Source organism: Talpa occidentalis, unplaced genomic scaffold, assembly GCF_014898055.3.
Source record: "Talpa occidentalis isolate TD23 unplaced genomic scaffold, MPIMG_talOcc4v2.1 talOcc4.4, whole genome shotgun sequence".
Classification (NCBI taxonomy): Eukaryota; Metazoa; Chordata; class Mammalia; order Eulipotyphla; family Talpidae; genus Talpa; species Talpa occidentalis.
The window spans coordinates 41694769-41715819 of NW_023604295.1; the positions used below are offsets into that span (position 1 = coordinate 41694769).

The following is a 21051-nucleotide window of genomic DNA, read 5'->3' on the forward strand; positions in this document are numbered from 1 at the left end:
TGGGCCCACCGCAGGGCAGGGCCGGGACAGAGTATCTGGGGAGGGTTAGCCTCTTAGGGCCTGGGCAGGGCATCTCCAGCTTCCTGGGGCAGGGCTATCTCCACAAGGAAGATGGAGGTGGTTCCCGTGTGAGGCTGATGGCAACGTGAAGGGCATTGCAGTGGTGCACACTTGTGCATGAGGGCTTCCAGGGGGAGTTCTTATATTCCATGAACATATGTCCAAGCTTGAGTCTACCCTGGCAAATTCCTCCTGGGGGACAGACCCTACCCTGGTCTGCCATGCCAATGTGGTATCTCCTTTTTTCCAGCCTGGATGTTTGGGGATCCCCACATCACCACCTTCGATGGCAGCAACTTCACTTTTAATGGGCTGGGGGACTTCCTGCTGGTCCAGGCCCAAGGCAGAAACTCCTCCTTCCTGCTGCAAGGCCGCACAGCCCAGACCGGCTCCGCCCAGGCCACCAACTTCATTGCCTTTGCTGCTCAATACAACTCCAGCAACCTGGAGGACTCCATAACGGTGAGGCAGGAAGTGCCAAGATATCCATGTTCCCCTCACTGAGAGCTGACGGTGGTCCAAGAGAAGAGAAGGAAGAGAGAAGGGAAGGGAGGGGAGGCAGGACAAAAGACACTTTTGCCAGTGTAAGCGGCTCCAGAGCCACCTTTAGAGACAGCAGGATTAGGTGCCCGGCTCCACCAAGTGTGGGATTAAAGAAATGACCTCACTCTAGTGCCTTATTTGTTTGCTTGTTTGTTTGTTTCAGTAATATGGGAATAATAATATGACTTACCTGCCAGGCCTGCTGTAAGATCTAAGTAACATCACCTAAGAAATGTGCCTAATTTGGAGCCTGGCCCGTGCTAAGCACGCCGTGGACATCAGCTCATATCACCTCATCATCACACTCTCTATCACCTTCCCATTTGTGCAGGGCTCAGGAGCTAAGCTCTCTGGAGCCTCCTTTCTGGCCTCTTGGCCTATGTAGCTTGGGCTTAGGTTTCCTCCAATTTCCTTTCAGGTTCGATGGCTCCTGGAGCCCAATGACAAAATCCTTGTGTTGCTCAACAACCAGACTGTGAGATTCAAGACTAACCAGGAAGATGCAGAAGGTAGCCACCAGCCACTTCCACTTTCTTCCCTGGGCCAGGGCTCAGTGGGCCCCCCCGTACCCGGGAACAGTGTGCTGGGCTTGGAAGCAGCAGCCCCGGGCAGAGGAGCAGGTCACCACCCCAGCTGTCTCTTCAGTAGCCTCTTCACCCGGGGCCAGGCATTAAACTTTCCTTCCTCACTTCTCTCCTTCCCCCAGTGCTGTTGTTATAGGACAGGGAGAGGGGCAGCCCAAACCCCGCTAACCTGCCTATTCTAAATGGGTTCTGCCATCCGCCACATCAACACAAAACATATGAGACTTTAATGGGAAGGAACTTTAATAAAACTAGGAAACAATACAGGTAAGGCAAAGAGTCTAGTTTCTAAATGAAGCACCCAAAGTTACCCGTCCCCTCGTGGGTAAAACTCCATCCAAATGGGATTGGCCCAGAGCAAGGCCCCAAAGCCTGCCACAAGTCTAAAGCATCTTCCAGTAGAGACCCACAGAAAAGGGTCAGAAACAACCAGACAAGCCCAGAAGGAAAAGAGCAAAATCAACATCAAGATAAAAGCTGCCATTGTCACCTCCCCACGGGTCTCACCCACATCTGTGTCACCCAGTCCACGACCAAAAGACAAGCGCAGTTTCTTCACGTGTCTCTAGGCTCCATGCGCCTCCTCCAGGTCTCCTGGCTCCATCCTGCTTCCTTCCTCAGTCTCTTCTGCAGCTTCTCCTCTTTCTGCTCAGCTCCACCCTCCCTTGGGTGGGGCAGGGAACCTCCCCCTTTCCTGGGGACCACCCTGTTACAATCCCCCCTTTTAATTTTTATTCCACCATATCCCTTACACTGTGACAGCCTCTATGGTAGCGCCTGCCATCAGTCTCAGGCAGAGGGGAGAGCAGCGGGACTTGCAGGGTCCTTTGTTTGGTTTTTGTTTACAGGAGATGTCCCCGGGGCATCCCAGAGCTGCTCTCATCTCTTGCACCTTGAACATTCGCCACTACCAAGTCTTGGCTCCCAAGCTTCCGATGTTAATTTCTTTCTCTTCTTGTATCCCAATGTTCTAGGGCTGGAGATATTCAATAGCACGGGAATCACCATGACCCACAATGGTTCCCTGGTATCAGCCAGTTTCGATGGGACAACAACCATCTCAGTGATGGCTCTCTCCAACATCCTCTATGCCTCCTGCAGCCTCCCAGAGGATTATCAAAACCACACTGAGGGTCTTCTGGGTAAGAAACAAGCAGGACCCTACTTCTAAGGCAGCATCCACAGCAGGAGCCCAGCCCCTACCCTCCCCCCCACCCCCAGGCTACCAGACTGCAAGAAGTACCCTTCCCACTGGCCCGCAACATCCTGGGCTGAGTTTCCCTTTCTCAGGCCCCTTGGAGCCCAACCTGAGAGTGAGTACTGAGAAGGAGAGCAGCAGGGACCACTTCTGCTACCTGTGATGCTCATTTCCTGTCCTCCTCTTAAAGCTGCAGTCCCAGTTGGGCTCCTGGGCAGCCTAGAGGATTTGGGGGTTGGGCTGGGGAGGGTAGGCCCTTCCCCACCCATCAGCTTCACACCTTCCCACCCCTCCCCATAATCCCTCCCCCCATTTTTCTTCCCTTAGCCTTGCACCCCACATTCCCTCCCTTCTTTCTCCATTTCCTCCTCCATTTTCTTCTCCTACTTCACTGAAGCAAAAGGGCAGGCTCTGAGGTTCTGGTTCTCCTCCCTCCTCCTGGCAGAGTGAACCAAAAACAAATGCAAGTAAGAGGTTTCCCAGCCCCTCCCCCCTCCTCCTTATAGCTTGAGTGTGACCCCTTGAATAACCCCCAGGGAAGGGGAGGGCAAAACAGTCCCAAAGTGGCTGACCTCCTACTCCATCCCTCCAGGGGTCTGGAATAAGGATCCAGAGGATGACTTCAAGATGCCCGATGGCTCCATCATCCCCCGAAAGAGCTCTGAGGAAATGCTTTTCCACTATGGAATGACCTGTGAGTCTGGGCTTGAGTCCTTGGGCCTTTTAGGAGAGGGCTAGGATGAGGGAAGCTGCAGTTACTGCCTCCCTCAGACCTGGAGGAACCAGACCTCCATCCTTTGTGGGATGAAAGGGAAAGATCAGGAGATGCTGAGGATCCCGGTGACACCCAGATTTGTCCCCACCAGCGCACCTGTGTCTCTGCACCTGGAAGAGAGAGTGAAGGAAATGAGTGGACCTCCCTTCCTGGAACAGGGAGTTCCCCTCCAAGCCTCCACTCCCTTTTCCCCTACGCTGAGCCATAGAAACTAAGGGGTGGACCCAGCAGAAATTCAGCTGGAGCCTCTCCTCTGGCACCGCCACCATAGCATCTTGTGTGTTGTAGGGACAATCAATGGGACAAGCCTCCTTGGCAAGAGGGATGACCATCTGCCTGCCAACTTCACCCCTGTCTTCTTTTCCCAACTGTGGGCAAATACATCCTTGAATAAAAGTTTGGTTTCTGGGTGTAAAGAAGACAGAGCGTGCATGTACGACACCCTGGCCACAGGAAGCAGAAGCACTGGCCTGCACACTGCCATGCTCTTGAGAAGCTACCAGCTGATGAACCTCACCATCAGTAAGTGAGAGGAGGCCCAGGGAGGTGTTTGCAGGGCTAGGGGGCATATGAGGACACCCCCTTCTGTTACTCTCCTTTAAGTCACATATTTTAAAATTTAACAAATTCTTTTGCTTATGTTACTCCTCTGCTCAAAACTTCCCATGACTCTCCTGCTCACTAGGTCCTTCTGATGACCTTCTGATGACCTTCAAAGCCCTATTCAGCCTAATCTATTTCCTCTGGATGCCTTGCTCCTAGTACTCCGGCTTCAGTCCCTCCACTCCAGCCCCACTGGCTTTGTGTTCTTCAAACACACCAGTCTCACTCCCAACTCAAGACACAGTACATGCTGTTCTCTCCCTTGAGCACCCCTCCCCCAAAGGGCCCACAGGCTCGCCCTCACCCCCTTCAAGTCTTTATTCAAATGTCACCTTTTCAGTAACTCTGAGAACTTGGCTACTCTGTGTAAAATGTTACATTCACCCACACTTCTTATTTGCCTTCCTTGGTTATTTTTTTCTCCTTAGCACATATGGTAATCATATGTATATGGATAAGACAATACATATGCTAATATAATTTTCATAGGTGTCTTTGTTATTATTTGTTCACTGGTGTATCCTCACTACCTGTAATAGTGAAAGGCATCTAGTAGGTGCTTAGTAGATTTAAGTGACTAAAGGAATGAAGAAAGAATGTAATGGAAATATGCGGGCCCCTAAAGCAGACCCTTGAAAAAGTTCACTCTCTCTCTGTTCTCTGACAAACTGCAATGCCCATCTAGGTATTACGCTCCTGGCTTTCCATCCTCTTCCAAAGGTAAAACTCCATGATGGTCGAAAGGACCCTGTTCTCTGGCCCACATTGCCATACCCAGCAGAGCACTTTGTTCAGGAAAGAACTTTGAATGAAGGCTGTTTGGAGAGGAAATAGAGAAATAGAGGGTAAAGATTGGGCCAGGTGGGCAGTACAAATCCAGCCTGCTCTGTACAGGTCCGAGCAGGTACACAGAGAATAATTCCAGCATTTAAATGTGGGTCACAGCCCTGAGAATGCCTCACAAGGGTCAGAGGACCAGCGAGCAGGCCTATAAGGCAAGAGAGTATCCCACCTCACACCCGGATTCATCTTTGTGTTTCAGATCAGTCCCCGCCCTCTATCGATGGTCCCCATGAGGTGGAAGCCTACTGGGGGCAGCCCAAGCTGGTTCAGTACACCAGCAGCTCTGAGGACCACACGTTCATTCTCCGAAACGACTGTGCTGACTTCCAGCTATTTGGTAAAAATGTTTGCTGCGGGCCCTGGGGATAAGGTCAGAGTCAAGCTTTGGATGATTTTACAATTCCGTACCTTGTCCACATCCTGTCACTTCTCCATTTCGCAACCCAGGACCAGCATTTTTCTAGGAATGATTCTTATAGTTCAAACAAGGGCTCCTCCTGCCCCTTCAGATTTTGTGACAGACTTAAGGCAAATTGGCAGGCCAGCTAGACTGACCCCGGGCAGTTGACTGATTCAAAGATGTTTCATCTCAGTCAAATAATATGAAATCATCTTTACCAATCACCCAGTTATTAGATTAATTAAGTTTAACAATGAACAAATACTCATTTAAAAAATCACATCTATTAGAAGGCTGTCACCTTCTAATACAGAGCGAGATGTGAAGAAATACAAATACCGTTGACACCTCTCTCACTACTTTTGTCTGTCAACATTTCCTAACTATCTCTCCCTGTCTGTGTTGCTATGCTGGGATCAAGCAAAGCTTCATCCTCTCAGCACTGTTGGTAGAGACACCCAGCCCTGTCAGAGGTACAGATTCAAAGCCCACAGGATGCAGCTTGCCTTCTGCTGCCAACACGAAGGATGCTGTGATGAAGCCAAAATCTTTAGGGGCCTTATTCTGAGCTCTGATAACTTCTCTGCCTGTGTTCCTTCTCTGTGAAGAAGAGGGGCCTGCTTTGTCTCCACCCTTTGCTCCACAGACATCCTTCCAGGTGTCAAAAAAAAAAAAAAAAAAAAAGGCATTAGGGGTCTCCCCAGTGGCACAGCAGCTTGAGCGCAGCACTGTGAAGCTATCCACAGCCTCTGTGGCGCAGGATCAATCCCCGGCCGGCCAGGGAGCAACCCACATGGCGCAGCAGACCTCTCCTGTCTTGCCTGCTGCTCCCCCCAGCAGTGTACTTTGGTCAATGTGCCTGTTCTGTTCCCCACTCTGTCTCTGGTGAATCTTCTTACCCCCCGCACCTCTGGCCTGTACCCCAGCTCTTGTATAAATAAATAAATCTTTTAAAAAAAAAAAGGCATCAGGAGATTTTCACCTCTCCCGAGGAGGGATGGCCTGGAAATGATACATGTTTGTTCCCTACTCTCAGCTCCTTTCAACCTGCTATTTAATTAGTTTATTTATTTAGTGGTTCTTATTTTTATGTTATAAATTTATTTATTTTCTTACACCCCTTGGTGTAGTCCCCATAGTTCTCCCACCACCAAAGCACCTGTGAACCATCACCACAGTCCTTTGTGCGCTTCTCTCCTCTGTTTTGACCCTTCTCTCTCCCCCTCCCCTGCTGGATTCCTCAGCTCTGTGGTCAGCTTGCAGTCAACTGGCTATTTTAAGGAGACTTTCTTGTTTTCTCGAAAAACGTAAGACAGGTCTGATCATAAGAGTCCTTATTCACTGCAGGCTAGTGTCTGAAAGGGTGGTTGGTCAAAAGTCCATGAAGAGAGGGGGTGGACGAGAAATCAGGGCAAGGCACGGGGCTGCTGTGAAGGTGAAGCCAGTCTGGCCTGTGGTGTAGCCTGGGAAGTGTCGGGAGGGTCTTGGCTTCCATCCTCCCAGGATGTGCCATCCTGGCTCAGTTCCAAGCAGGGTCGGCCTTTGGGGTCTCTTCAAGGAGAAAGTGCCTACCCCTCTCTGGAGTTCCCTTTAACAACCAACTGGGCCAGTTGTAGCTGGGCTGGTGCTACCTCCAACTTACAGTGTGACCAGGATTGCTTTGAAAAACCAGCTTGACTCAAGGAAATGCCTGATGAAATTTGGTGGAGGAGGCAGGAGGGGTCTGAGAGGTGTCCAGCATCAGAACTCAGGATGTTAAATGCCAGGGTAAACCAACAGCAGATTATTCTTTCTCAACAATCTCATTTTCCCTGGGACAGAAAACGGGACATTGCTATGGACACCAAACTTGCTGAAACCCTGTACTCCGGAGATTCTAGTAAGAAATCTCAAGAACGACTGGGCATCTATGCTCCAACCAAAGATGGTGGTCTGCACTTGCAAGGCAGCGAGCCAATGTTTATACAACCAGACCAGCAGGATAGGCAATTCCTCCCTCGAGGTGAGTGCTGAGAGGAGAGTGGGAAGAAAGTTCCTGTATTAAGGCGGAAAGATGTGGGATTTGAAGGGATGTCTTAGCTCTGCCCCGCCTGGGTAGTGTGTGTTGGGAGAGAGTGGGCCTGGGGTGAGGAGAGCAGATACTGATCTCGGGCCATCTTATGTCTTATACGTGTAAGACATAAAATCCCTTTACTGCTTACAGCTCCCCTGAGTTTTTATCTCCCACTTCCCATCTTTGCAGACTGGCAGGAGGCCTCCATCTTAACCTTTCTTAGAGTTCCCAAGAGGTTCCCAGTTCCCAGTGCTGGAATACGACATTGAGGTGTAGGGTGGCAAGAGAGCTGTGTGGTCCCTGGGCATGAGCCTACACAGATCACAGCTCTATGCACGCTCCGCTTCAGACCCAAGGATGTGCCCTGTGCCTTCTGTGCTTGCTGAGACACAGGAAACCTTTTACAAAGCTGCTTAAGCTTCCGTGTGCCTAGAAGCACTGCACAGCCATTTCTCCCCAGAGTCTCTTCCTCATGGTACTGGGAAGACAAGTGCAGGCTCCCCCAGACTCCCCTACCCTGCCTCCAAAGCCCTTTGTTTTCTCTTTTACTCTCTCTTTCTAGTTAGAAGAAACCTATCTTTTTCAGTCTGTTGAAAGTCTTCTGCATTCAAGTTTTTAGTCAAGATGCTTGGCCTGAGTCCATTTGATTTCCCCCCTTTCTTGGTTGTAAAGGGAGATTGTAATGGAAAGGGGGATCAGGAAGGAATAGGGTGGCAACATCCCACCAATCCCTCAGTCCCTCTTCCCTTCCTTGTACATATACTCTTCTGCTAAAGCATGAGCAGCCGAAGATTTGGGGGAGCTTAGGGAGATGAGAAGGGAAAATAATACAGAGTGGGGAAAACAGATTAAAATCAACATATTCTTGGGCCTTCCTGGTGGCACAAGGGCTTAAGACGCAACCTATAAAGCTGTCCGCAGCCACTGCAGCACAAGTTTGATCCCCGGCCAGGAGCTACCCACATGGCGCAGCAGACCTCTCCTGTCTTGCCCGCTGCTCCCCTCAGCAGTGTATTTCAGTCAGCCTGCCTGTTCTGTTCCCCACTCTGTCTCTGGTGAATCCTCTCACCCCCTACACTTCTGGCCTGTACCCCAGTTCTTGAATGCATAAATAAATAAATAAATAAATAAATAAATCTTTTAAAAAATTAAAAATAAAATCAATGTATTCTAAATATCCCAAAATATCCACTTTGGAAATAGAAAATGTTGGGCGTTTCCATTTTAGGGAGTTTTCCAGAGTCACCTCAGTAGGGGAATCAGAAAAGAGAGACCAGGGAATTTATGAGGTTTCCAGAACCCTGCCCTTCCTGGTGCCATTATTCTGGTTACAGTGTGTTTCCTCTGTGCTCACCTAGTCTTCTTGGCTTAGGAGTCAGCAAAGGCAGGCAGATCAGAGAACAACAGCCTATGTGGGATCCAGTTTTCAAGGGATGGTAGAATATTATTTATTTAGTCCCTGTCTGACTCTAAAAGGATTTTAAGCAAGGGAATACAGTGTGAGATGGAAAGAGAGGTCCTGGGGCAGGATTGAGGAAGGGGGCCAGGTGGGCTGGAGGATGGTGTGCCTTTAGGCAGGGAAGTGCAAGGGCTGGTCAAGATGGTACAGGCTGGCAGAATTAATACAAGTGTCCAGGGTCCATGAGTTCTCAGGCCAGAAGGGTCATAGGAAGCACCCAGAAGCACCCTTAATAACGAGCCTTCTGGCTGCCCAGTGATCAGTAACCCATTTCAGGAGGCTGACTGCAAGTGTGACGGAAACACATTCGGCCCCAACTGCCAACATACCAAGGACTTGTGTGAGGAGCCGTGCTTCCCTAATGTGACGTGCACTCCAGGGGAGGGCTGTGAGGCCTGTCCTCTGAACATGACTGGGGATGGGCGCCACTGTACAGGTGAGGAGGGAACAGAAGGAATTTCTGGGGACCTTGGCAGAAGGAAGTTCTGGGAACAGGTGATAACCTCAAGCATCTAGGACAACCAAGGGCAAACAATTTCTCTCCCTGAAGACACTGATGAGGAAAAATCCAGAGCAGTATAGACTGAAGATGGTCTGGAGAAGGAGAAGCCAGGGAACCAGAGAGAGCTGAGGATCTCAGACTCCTCAGAGATCTGCAGAGATGCAAAGCCCAGGCTCTCTGCCTCTCCCCTGTCAGGACATTTGCAGGGGCTGCCGTAAGCATTGGGTAGCATTGGGTAGCCGGGGTGCCTCATTTTCCCTTTATCCTCCTCCCAGCATCAGTTCCTCAACCTCTGAGTCACTGGAGTCCTGATAAGAGGCCAGTGAGGTCTCCACCAAGTCCCCTTAGAAGTCCAAATGAAATACAGAGACCGCTGTGTCTTCCAAGCAGAGGCCAGAATGGGGAAAGCCACCATCTTGTAAAGGCAGAGATCAGAGTGAAGTGAGAAAAGCAGGGTCCTTCTTCCACCAGGCTCTGGGTCCTTTCCTGATGTAGAGGGCCTGGCGGAGGAAAGGGGCTGTCTGGCAGAGAAATGCCTGGGGAAAGGAAAAGGATAGTTTGGGGTTCATAAGTAGAACACATATGGAGTGGGCTTTGGGGAAAAGAAACCAAGCCTGTCTGGAACAGCTTTCCAGGGACAGGGGCTCCCACTGCTGCCTGTGTGGTGCTGCTGACCTCTTGGTTTCCTGTGCAGTTCTAGAGAGCCCTTTCGACTGTCACAACAAGTCCTGCCCTGAGAATTTCTGCTACAACGAGGGCTACTGCTACATCTCCCAGGCGCTAAACTGCCAACCCACCTGCACCTGCCTCCCAGCCTTCACAGACGCCCACTGCTTCTTGGCTGGAAACAATTTCACTCCAAGCATTGTTGAAGGTACAACCAGGTACCCCCCTCACCCGCACCCAACTCCACCTCCACACTTCCCTCACCCTGGTGGGGAGTAGGGGGCACAATGGTGGAGAACTCTGGGAGCCAAGGTTAGGTTTCTCAAACTCGCAGTGCAGAGCTCCAAGTCTTTCTCAGGTGATGGTACATTGTAGGCCTTGGGAGCAAGCGGGAGAAGCTGTCACCCATGAACCATGGGCCTGAGGGTCTGTGAGGAAAAACTCAAGGCAATCTTGTGACTCAAGGACACAAGAGTCAGGGAGCCCTGGCCATAATCAAATGAGCACTGGGGTGAGGGTCAGCACACTCGGCCACCCGTCCTGATTCCCTGGGGTCCTCTGTCACTAGAGAATGGGGCCCTTTCTCTGGGCTGGCCCAATGGCATCCGTGGGTAAGTCTGGGTAAACAGTGAGGTAATTATGAATCTGCTTCTCCCATCTCCAGAGCTTCCTTTAAGAGTCATCCGGCTCTTTCTCATTGAGGAAGAAAATGCCACCAAAGAAGAGGTCAACGCCTCGGTCAGTGCTATAGGCCTGCTCTGGGTGGGGGAGCAGGTCTGGCAGGTTCAGGGTCAAGTCTTAGCCATTACTTGCATGTTTGGCATCTTGTCATCCATCTAGATTCAATTGTCAGAGGAGAGCAGAGCCTCCTGCCTCAGGGAAGGCAGAGGGTGAGTAAAGCAGGAAGTCCTAGAACAGAGACCTCAGAGGAGGTTAGAATGATCGGCTCACCAGAAGCAGAATCTAGGGTGACCAAGTCACCTCAGCCTCTTCTGAGCTTCTTTCTCTGAAGACTTACATTTGGGTATTTTATGGAAGAAACACAAAAAGGCATTTCACCTCCAGGAAACCTTTCCTGACTTCCTAAAGAGAACTGGGGACTCCCTCTTCTTGGCTCCTGCCCTTGTCCATACCTCAGTCACAGACAAAGCAGCACAGCAGTTGAATTTTTGAGCCTCTAGAATTCTACATACCTGAATACAAATCCCTGCCATACCACTCACTAGAGCAGTGTGATATTAGACAAATTATTTTTATCTCATCTGTAAAAATAGATAATAATAGTACCTGTGTCAATAGGTTGTCAAGGTATAAATGATAATATATGTAAAGTACTTAGCACAGTACCTGAAACACAGTAAGTGTTCAAAAATTACTATCACCACCACCACCACCACCACTGCTACTGCTTCTATAGCCCTGCACACCCTGGTAAAATTTGTTGACATTTGTCTACTGAACCAGACTATGGGTCTTTGAGTATAGACTATTTCCAAATCACCTTGATATCCCCAGCACCTGACCATCCTTAGGTCTGACTAAACATGATCAATGTTCAATAAACATTTGGGGAGAGAATCGTGGATGAGGTAAGGATCAGAGGCAAAGTAGGAACCATTCATTCTAGATAGTCATAGGAAGCAGTGGCAGGGGCCAGGGATGTAAATGACAAACATTAATTAAGCAGAGACCCAAGCCAATCACGGGCCTAGGCTAGGACATGGGGTTGAACAGATGGGGGAGGAAAGTTCTGGGGACCAAGGGCTCACATTCAAAGAAGGAAACAGATAGGGATAAATATATGCATTAAAGGAGGGGTCTCCTCTTTGGACTGGGCCTCCCCTCCATTACCTCCCTCCACCCCCAATCCCCATCCTCTGCCCTAGGTGGCCTACACACTGGGGAACCTGGACGTCCGGGCCTTTCTCCGGAACAGTGAAGTTGAAAAAACGTAAGTGGACAGCCCCCCCTGGCCCCCGTGTCCTCTCTCCCTCACTCCTTCACTCCTCGCTGTGTCCCTCCCACGCAGCGAGCCTCTGATGTGAAGCCCGTGTACGCTGCTTGTTTAGCCCTGAACCACCACGGGTTCTTGTCCCGTGAAGCTGTAAAAAGGAATTTGTAGACAAATAAACTGAAAGAAGCAAATCTTTACTTAGAGTAAAGAAAAGTTGATTTAGAGGAAAAAGAACAAAAGTAAAGGCTGCAAAGCAGCAATGCCAAGGAGGGACAAAAGACGCCATGTGCCTAAGGGATATTTAAACCTTTTTTCTCTATTCTGAAATCTCGTCATCCTCTTGGTGGCTGGCTCTCTGTCAGTGTCTGTACTTGTCTGGGCAGCTGTGTCCAGCTTTACAGCTCTTAGTCTTTCTCTCACTACCCTTGTCCAGGTTCACTTAACATTTACTCTCCTTGTTAACCTTAAAATTTACTGTCCTCATTAGCCCTCCTGGATTTCTCTGCCTTATCTTAGAAACTTCTTTAATTCTCCCAAAGTTCCTGCCTGCACCGTCCCTGAAGCTGCCCACTTAACCCTAACTTGTCCTAGGACTCGTATGGGGAGCTTTCAGCACTGGGCAGTCACCTCAGAATTCCAGTACCGCCCTCGGGGCCCTGTCATCCACTTCCTAAACCACCAGCTGCTGGAAGCTGTGGTGGAGGCCTTCTTGCTCCAGGACCGGTGGAAGAGATGGAAGAGAAGCGAGGAGCCCAGGAACAACGTGATCTTCTACCCCATCTCCACTAGACAAGTATTCAGTCTGGAGGCTTGTGAGTCACTATTTGGGGTGGGGGGACAGTTACAGGAATAACTGGGGGGAGGAGAAAAGTGGAGAGAGGCTGTCACAGATCTTTAACCCACACAAACCCCTGGCAGAAAAGTGTCCTACACAGAGCCATGACAAACACGAAGCAAGTTAATTTAGAGTTTTGTGTTTGTTTGCAATCTTTGAAAGACATTTTACCTACCAGCTTTCTAGATTGAAAACGGGAACACAAACTCCTTCCTGATGAATCTCCGTGGGTGCAGTCTCAGAGAGCAGCTACTCCAGCAGCTGCAGCTTGAAGTGTTCCTCTTTCCATAGACCTGAGGATGATTTCCCTAAAATGTCATTGCTGGAGGATATGAAATTAAACACTGTAAACCTGACCCAGGGCAGAGCTGTCCTTTCCCAAAAGGGGGGGGGGTGGTCTGTCACCCTGTGAGAAAGCCATTCCCCAATCCAGGCCTCCACAACCCAGAAAAACAGATGGGACTTCTGCGATTGACTTGAACAAATCCCAAAATGAGAATGAGATAAATTGGCAAGCTTGTCAGAGAGGGAGAGGAAGCGCTCACCCTATTTTCAGGGAAAAAGCTGAGAGCTGGTCAGTGACCATTCCAAACCCAACAGAAACTGTTTACTTGGGTCCAGAACCAAGCAAAATTATTCTAGAATCCAGGCTAGCCACCTCCCTCCTGGGGGCAACAACATGAAATCCTCAAACTTACTGTGTGCATGTGTGGTAGGGGATGGGTTTAGGGGTAAGGGGACAACGACCCCAAACTTGACTATGGCTTTTGTTAAAGAAAACAAACAAGTGAAGTCCCACTTCTATCATACAACATGCTGGTTGTATAGACTTAAGAACACAAATTAACAAAAAGAAGAGAAAAAGTAACCACCCATAATCCCAACCCTCAGAGACAAGTCCACGTTGCACATTTCCTTCTGAATTTTCTTATATGAATAGAAACCTTCACACATATCAATATACATATACACACATATATATACATATATACTTATGTATAAAAGGATCATATCACACCTAGTGCTTGATAACTTCATTACATAAATGATTGTGAACATACTGCCTTGTATATTGTGCACAGACTCCCATCAGATCCATTGCTTTATATGACTGAATATAGTGTGATATAATATACTTTAGATAGAGGCCTATGCTAACAGCTGCCATGTATTGAGCGCTTACTGTGTGTCAGCCTTGGACTGAATATTCTGCATCTTTTACCTCATTTTTAGTCCACAGCAAAGTAGCTACTGTTATTACTGTTTCCTTTTTATTTATTTATTTTTTAAAAGATTTTTTTTTTTTTATTTATTTATACAAGTACTGGGTACAGTCAGAAGCGCAGGAGGGTGAGACAGTTCACCAGAGCCAGAGCGGGGAGCAGAGCAGGCAGAAGGACTGAAGTACACTGCTGAGGGGAGCAGTGGGCAGCAGGAGAGGTCCGCGCGCCATGTGGGACCCTCCTCCGGTGGCCGGGGAGCAGCCGGGGATCGAACCGGCGCTGCAGAGGCTGCGGGCAGCTTCGCAACCCAGCACTCAACAGCTGTGCCACTGGGGAGGCCCTAGTGTTTCCTTTTTAAAGATAAGGAAACCCGAGCTGAAAGAGTTAAGAGATTTCCCTCAAATTGCACAACTAGTTGGTAACAAAGTTTGAATTTCAACTCAGAACTGGCTGACTTCAAAACATAGTAAATCATGTGTAAATTATATGCTACAGGAATGTCTTTACCAATGTGGTTTCCACGCCCTTGTGCTTATTTAACAAACCCCTCCTGTTAAACATTGCTACGCCTATAAACTGTGCTGCCCCAGACATCCAAATATTTCTCAGGAAAAACACCTAAGATTGGAATTCTTGATCCAAAAAGTATGCAGTTGGCATTCATCTATCGATTTCCTTGTTATCCCGGTCCTCCCTGACAGGGAATGTGAGCTTTCTGGAGACTCGCTTGAGCTGCAATGGTTACAAGGGTTACCACCTGCTCTACAGCCCCCAGGATGGTTTTACCTGTGTGTCCCCGTGCAGTCAGGGCTACTGCGAGCATGGAGGCCGGTGCCAGCACCTGATCGAAGGGCCCGAGTGCAGGTGAGTGGACGGAGCAACAGGAGGCGAGAGCAGCACCAAGTTGGTAAAGATATAGCTAGGGGTCCAGGGACGCCATTAGAGCTCATGCTGGCTGACAATTCACAGAGCTCCCTTTGTGACTGAGAGAGTGTGGAATCAGAAAAAAAGAGAGTGGGGAAGAAGATTTCTGAGTTCTTACTCTCTGTCAAGAATAAATGTCCTGTATTACCTCTGAAAATCAAACTAGCCACCAGGTGGGTATGATGATGATTTTAAAGATGAGAAATCTAAAAACTTAGAGATGATAAAGAACCTGTCCAAGGTACCCAGTAAGCTAGGTGGCAGGATGTGCTTTCCAAAGCCAAAGTCTCCCATCTGATAGTGCTTCTGGAGTAGACACCCTGCTGTCTCCCCGTGGAGAAGGAATTCACTGTGTCCAGGCCCAGCCCCCTCCTCCTTCAAAGTACTCATTCAGAGAGGCCTTCTGGAACTGGTGCCCTGTATCCTCTTGCTTCATCAAGTCTGAGTTCCCATGAGGAAGTGCACTAAGTCAGCAGGTCTTTTAAGGAGACAAAGGCAGCACTGCTTCAACCCTGCCCCACCCTCGCCTCTATTGCAATTACGGATGGGCCAGCCCCTTCCCCTCCCTTATTAAAGGTGTGACAAGGCTGGGGTTAAGACTTCAGTCCTGCCCTACATTTTGTGGGGTAGTTAACTCAAAGTGAGTTTACGGTAAGTGAGTTCAACCCTTTGCGTCCTCCTGTTGCTCAGTGGCCACACTTTAGCTAGGCCTCAAGGCTGTCCATCTCTGTCCTTGGAGGGGAGCCCAGCCTATTGTGGAGAACCATCTCTGGTCCAGCCGGCAAGGAGGAGTGAGGAGGCTGAGCGCTGCCTCCCAGCTCCTGACTATGTTCCCTCTCCCCGCAGCTGTGTGCCCTTCTCCATCTACACCCCCTGGGGAGAGCGCTGTGAGCGGCTGAGCATAAAACATGGAGCCTTCTTCGGGATCCTCTTTGGAGCCCTGGGGACCGTCTTGCTGCTGGGGACTGTGGTGTTTGTGGTCCTGCATTACTGGGGCTGCCCCAGGACCCGGTACTCCTACCCCCTGGACATGGCAAGTTGAGGCCTCCCCACCAAGGGGCAGTTGTGGCCTGAGATACCTCAAGACCCACCCTAAACTTACCCACACACGTCTAGGCATTGCTTTGGAGAGACTGGAAAAGAGAAAGTGACTGAAGGCGAATCAGGATTTTTCAAGTTTGAATAATGGGAGTGAATAATAAAAGGGCAAGAACATACCTTGTCAGTAGACACTGGGGCAGAGAGGATAAGGCCATAAAGACCTATAGCTTAAATGGGTGGATTCTTACACAGACATTGTGTAAGAATGGACATTGACCCACACACAACACAAATACACACACACCAGAGTTAATAACAGGGGGTGGCTTTAAGTTAAAATAGACTTACATACAAAATTCTCCAGTTTACTTCTAATTAAAGTTTATTTAAATAAAATCCCTTTTATCATTTGTGTTTCGAAAACCATGGATTTCATGGTTGATTTTCCTCTGGTGACTGAAGGGCTAAGAATGTGGGGTGGAGATTAAATGTTGGGCACTTGGTGGAGGAGCAGAGGGGGTTGGACACAGTCCTGCTTCAGCCCTCTTACTCCCTGTGGGGAAGCCCCAGTTGTTCTAGGGTAGACTTGGATTCTTGTGTCACTCTCCACATTGCTTCTTCCCCTCCCCCACAACACATGCCAAGGCTTTCCCTCTGAGGAGAACAGAGATATTCCCATAGGGGATATCCAAGACTCTCTAAGGACCCCTCCCTATGTTGCTGGTCTCTGTCCATCACTTTCAAGAGGATAAATGTATTGTGTCTTCCCTGGAGGAGGGATTCAATTATTTCAGCTCCTTTTCCAGGAACCAACTAGAGGAGCATGCCACCATGCCATCCTTAGACCATGGGCAGCCAATCCTGATACACTTTCTCTGTCTCTACCTGGGTCCTAGGTAGAGTCTTCTGGGCTTCTCCACCAGTCATCCCTCAGCCACATTGTCTGTTTGTTCCAGAAATGTAATCAGCTTCCATGTCATCCTCTCTCAGCCGGCAGGACTTTACATCTATCTGACCCACAACTCCTGTGTCTAAAGCACCTCAGTTCCAAATCTATGCAGAAAGCTGGTAACTGTCTTGGTCCGAAATACCAGATCCTCAAAGCAAGACTCTAATGGGTTCAGCTTGCATCAGTTATCTATTGCTGGTCCAATCAAGTGTGGCCATAGAGCAGGAAAGGAAGTCACATGTTATAAACCTGGTGCTCAAGCTAAGAAATATGATCTTTGATCTGAGCAGAGGGTCCCAACTGTCTGCTTTACATCGAGATTGACTTTTTCCAGCAGGTGAAGCCTCTCCATATGTACAAGGTTCATAGGCCCCAAAATGTAATCAAGCCTCCACATAAAACCACATTCTTTTCTCTTTTCTTTTTAAATTTATTTATTTATGTATATTTTACATCATTGTTCATTTTTGTACAATATTTGCTTTCTCCTTTCAGGTGTAGTCCCCTCCGTAAAATCCCCACCACCAATTCACCCGTGCACCATCACCATAGTCCCTTGTGCTCTTCCCTCCCCTGTTTTTGAGCCCTCTCCCTTCCCCCCCCCCCCCCCCCGCAGAATGTCTCTGATTTATGGTTGCTTGTTGATTTTGGCTTTTTTTTATTATTATTATTTTTTTTCCTAATCCCTTATTTGATTCCCCTATATTTCTCCTATAAGTGACCCATCTGATATTTTTTCTTTTTCCTTCTAGCTTATTTCACTGAGCATAATCCCTTCCAGCTCCATCCATGTTGCTGAGAATGGCATGAGTTTATCTTTTTTGAATGCTGAGTAATATTCCATGATGTATATGTACCACATCTTCTTGATCCAGTCATCTATTTTGGGGTATTTGGGTTGTTTCCATAGCTTATCTATTATAAATAGTGCTGCAATAAACATAGGGGTGCATGCATCCTTTTGAATTAATGTTTTTGTGTCCTGTGGGTAGATTCTTAAGAGTGGAATTGGTAGGTCATATGGTAGCTCCATTTTTAGTAGTTTGAGGAACCTCCACACAGCTTTCCATAGTGGTTAGATCAGTTTGGATTCCCACCAGCTGTGTAGAAGATTCCTTGCCAACACTTGTTGCCAGATTTTTTTTTTAATTTATTTTTTTTTAAGATTTATTTATTTATGCATACAATACTTGGGGTACAGGCCAGAGGTGCAGGAGGTAAGAGGATTCACCAGAGACAGAGTGGGGAACAGAACAGGCAGACTGACTGGAATACACTGCTGAGGGGAGCAGCGGGCGAGACAGGAGAGGTCTGCTGTGCCATGTGGGCAGCTCCCTGGTGGGGGATCGAACTCATGCCGTAGTGACTGCAGATAGACTTGTAGGTTGCATCTTAACCCCTTGCGCCACCCAGGAAGGCCCTGCTAGTTTTTTTTAATATGTGCCATTCTTACTGGTGTAAGGTGGTATCTCATTGTAAAATCACTTTTTTAAAATAAATTTTTATTGAGATAACATTGTGTTATAACATTGTAAGTTTCCCATGTTCAGCAATATAATTTGACATCTGTATACACTACATCATGACATCACCAAAAGTGTAGTTTTGACCCCTTTGATCCATTTCAGCCATACCCCAAACCCCTTTCCCTTGCTACCACCCATCTCTTCTCTGTATCTTAGTTTTTCATTTTGTTAGTTCCTTTGCTTTGTTTCTTTGTATTTTACCAATTAATTAAATCAAATTAAATCATTTGTGTGTCTCTTATTTATTTCACTTAACATAATCTCCTCAAGGTCTCTCCATGTTGTCAATGGCAAGATTTTATCTTTTTTAAACTGATTCCTTTATCTACCACATATATACAGCATATTGTGTGTGTGTGTCTACCACATCTTCATTCATTCATATGCCAATGGACATTTAGATTGCTTTAATATCTTGGCTATTGTAAATAATGCAGCAATGGGCATAGGGGTGCATGTATATTTTCAAATTATTGTTTTCATATTCTTTGGACAAGTACCCAAAAGTGAAATTACTGCATCACATGGTAACTCTATTAATTTTTTGAGAAATTTGTATAGTGTTTTCCATAGTGACAATTTACATTCCCATTAACAGTATATGAAGAAGGTTTCCTTTCCAACACATCTTTGCTTTTTCTTGTCTTTTTGATAATAACCATTAGAATAGGAGTGAGGTGATATCTGATGTGGTTTTGATTTGCAGCCTAAAAGGATGTACATTTTTAACTCTTTAGATAAATCACCAAAATATCCTTCAAAAAGGTTGTACCTATTTTGTGCACAGTAGCAGTATTTAAGGGTACTCTTTTTCTCACAACTTCATTAATATGAATATTATAATTTTTATAAATCCTTACCTATTTGGCACACAATAGGTAATATATCACATATTAATTAACCTTTTCTTGTAAGTAAAGTCATATTTTCAATTTCGTGGTAAAGAGGCACTTATATTCCTTGTTTTGTGAATTGCTTGTCTTGGACATTTGTTCACTCTTGAACAGGTATGTTTGCCTTTTATTGCTTTATAAGAGCTCTTTGTATCTTAAGACGCTCTGGTTTTGCCCTATATGGTAGTATAGAGTGGTTCTTTCAGTTTATTATTTCTATGCATGCCTAATCTCCCCTATAAACTTTATTCTCCATGGGAATAGACTTCTCTGAATCCCCATGATACCCAAAATAGTCTCTTTCATTGTAGATACTGAAGAAATATGCTGGGATGACAGTTTGATTTTTGTTTAATCCACTTTCTAAAATTCATTCTGTTCCACCCCGCCAGAGGAAGGGAAGTCAATTGAATATACATATTCCCCTTAGAGCAATATCCAAGTTGTTTTGGTGATTCCTTCACACATTTAACAAATATTTATTGAGCACCTTTTATGTTCCAGGTATTGTCCTCAGTGGCTGGGATACTATAGTGAGAAAATTCTTTCATTCTAGCTGAGGGAGACAGATAATGAAGACAAATAAACAAGGTACAAAAAAAATATGTTTTTGAATAAAATATGTTAGGCTGTGGTCAGTGTAATGAAGAAAATCAAAGAAGAGGATGCTCAGGTAGACTTTGCTGAGAAGATAGGGGAGGTGGGGGCGTTAGCCTGGTGGATATCTGAAGGAGAAGCATTCTAAGCAGACAGAGCAACATATGCCATGGCCCTAAGGCAGAAACAGGCAAAAAACAGTAGGGAGGTCAGTGTGACCAGGATGCAGCGAGCAAGTTAGAGAGCCTGGTGGGGCAGGTGCATGTTAGCTTTGCAGATCATTGTAGGAATTTTGCTTTTTCTCTGAATCAAATGGGAAGGTTTGGAGCAAAGGAATGTCATGGTCTGCCCGAGGTTGTAAAATCAACAGCTCTAGCTGACCTGTTGGGACTAGACTAGGGCTAGGAGGCAATGCTGAAAACAGGAAGATGGGCTAGGAGGATATTCTTAATCCTCATGAGAGATGACGACAGCTTGGACCAGGATGAGAGCAGTGGAGATGGTGAGGAGAGGGAAGATTCTGGGCAGATTTTGACAGCAGTAGAGCCAACAAATTTCCCGATGAATTGGATGTTAAATGTGAAAAAAAATATAGAGGGATAAAGAAAGTTTCCAAGGATTTTAGCTTAAGCATTAAAGAATTTAACTGTCATTAACTGAGGAAGATGCAGGCAAAGCAGGTTTAAGGGAAAGATCATGATTTTGATTGCGGAAATGATGAATGCAATGTATCTCTAGAAATCAAGCGAAGAGATTGAATATATACATTAATAATAGTTGTATTTACACGGTATGACTCAAGAACTGTTTTTCTTTCTCTTCCTTTCTTTTCCCATTTCTTAAATTTTTTCTTGATCTTTTTGAATTTTTCAAAACTTTTTTTCTCAGCTCCATGTCCTCCCATTCACAATACAGTCCAGACCAGGGGCCTGGACTGGGGTGTATGTGGGGTGGTTTTACTTTGCCTCCTCTTTCTATACAGTCAGCATAAAGAACAGAGCCTGTGGTAAGCACTAACAGGCCTATTTTTCAAATTTTTAAAATCATAGGCAAGTTTTACTTTTATAGAAAAAAAATGTTTAATTTTTAAAAAATTATATACTATGAGTTATGCAGTAGGAATAATTATTACAGACTTTCTTTTAAAACTTCTTGTGTCATAATTTGAAATTCAAGTGAATTCAACAAACATTCTCTGTGATCCTGCCACAGGCCCAGCGCTCTGCTAGCTTTAGAGGCAATTGAGATAAACTAACATGGTCCCTGTTCTGAAGGAGCTCACAGTTCAATAGGCTCCAGGCCAGTCTCAGTAAATGGAGTCATCAAGGTCCAAACCAAAAACTGGGAGTATGAAGGGAGGAAGCAGTGGTGAGGTTGCACAAAATTTCTCCTTCATAAAAATGTCACAAAACATACAGTTCAG

General features: G+C 46.9%; 1 protein-coding gene and 1 non-coding gene across 2 annotated transcripts in view; one reads left to right on the forward strand and one right to left on the reverse strand.

The window, feature by feature from the left end:
* MUC4 (mucin 4, cell surface associated) overlaps window positions 1-15971 on the forward strand; it is a 34255-nt gene extending 18284 nt beyond the window's left edge. Inside the window, 14 exon segments of the mRNA XM_037526602.2 lie at window positions 311-522; window positions 1022-1112; window positions 2162-2329; window positions 2978-3079; window positions 3449-3682; window positions 4806-4943; window positions 6827-7008; window positions 8795-8954; window positions 9715-9894; window positions 10351-10424; window positions 11573-11664; window positions 12232-12452; window positions 14400-14562; window positions 15469-15971. Of these exon segments, the coding sequence (XP_037382499.1) occupies window positions 311-522; window positions 1022-1112; window positions 2162-2329; window positions 2978-3079; window positions 3449-3682; window positions 4806-4943; window positions 6827-7008; window positions 8795-8954; window positions 9715-9894; window positions 10351-10424; window positions 11573-11664; window positions 12232-12452; window positions 14400-14562; window positions 15469-15664 (2213 nt within the window). The 3' untranslated portion in view covers window positions 15665-15971.
* Window positions 15972-20518: 4547 nt separating this feature from the next.
* LOC119258351 (small nucleolar RNA SNORA51) lies at window positions 20519-20651 on the reverse strand. The gene has a single exon (XR_005128215.1). It is a non-coding gene; the product is annotated as a small nucleolar RNA SNORA51 (small nucleolar RNA).
* Window positions 20652-21051: the final 400 nt, after the last annotated feature.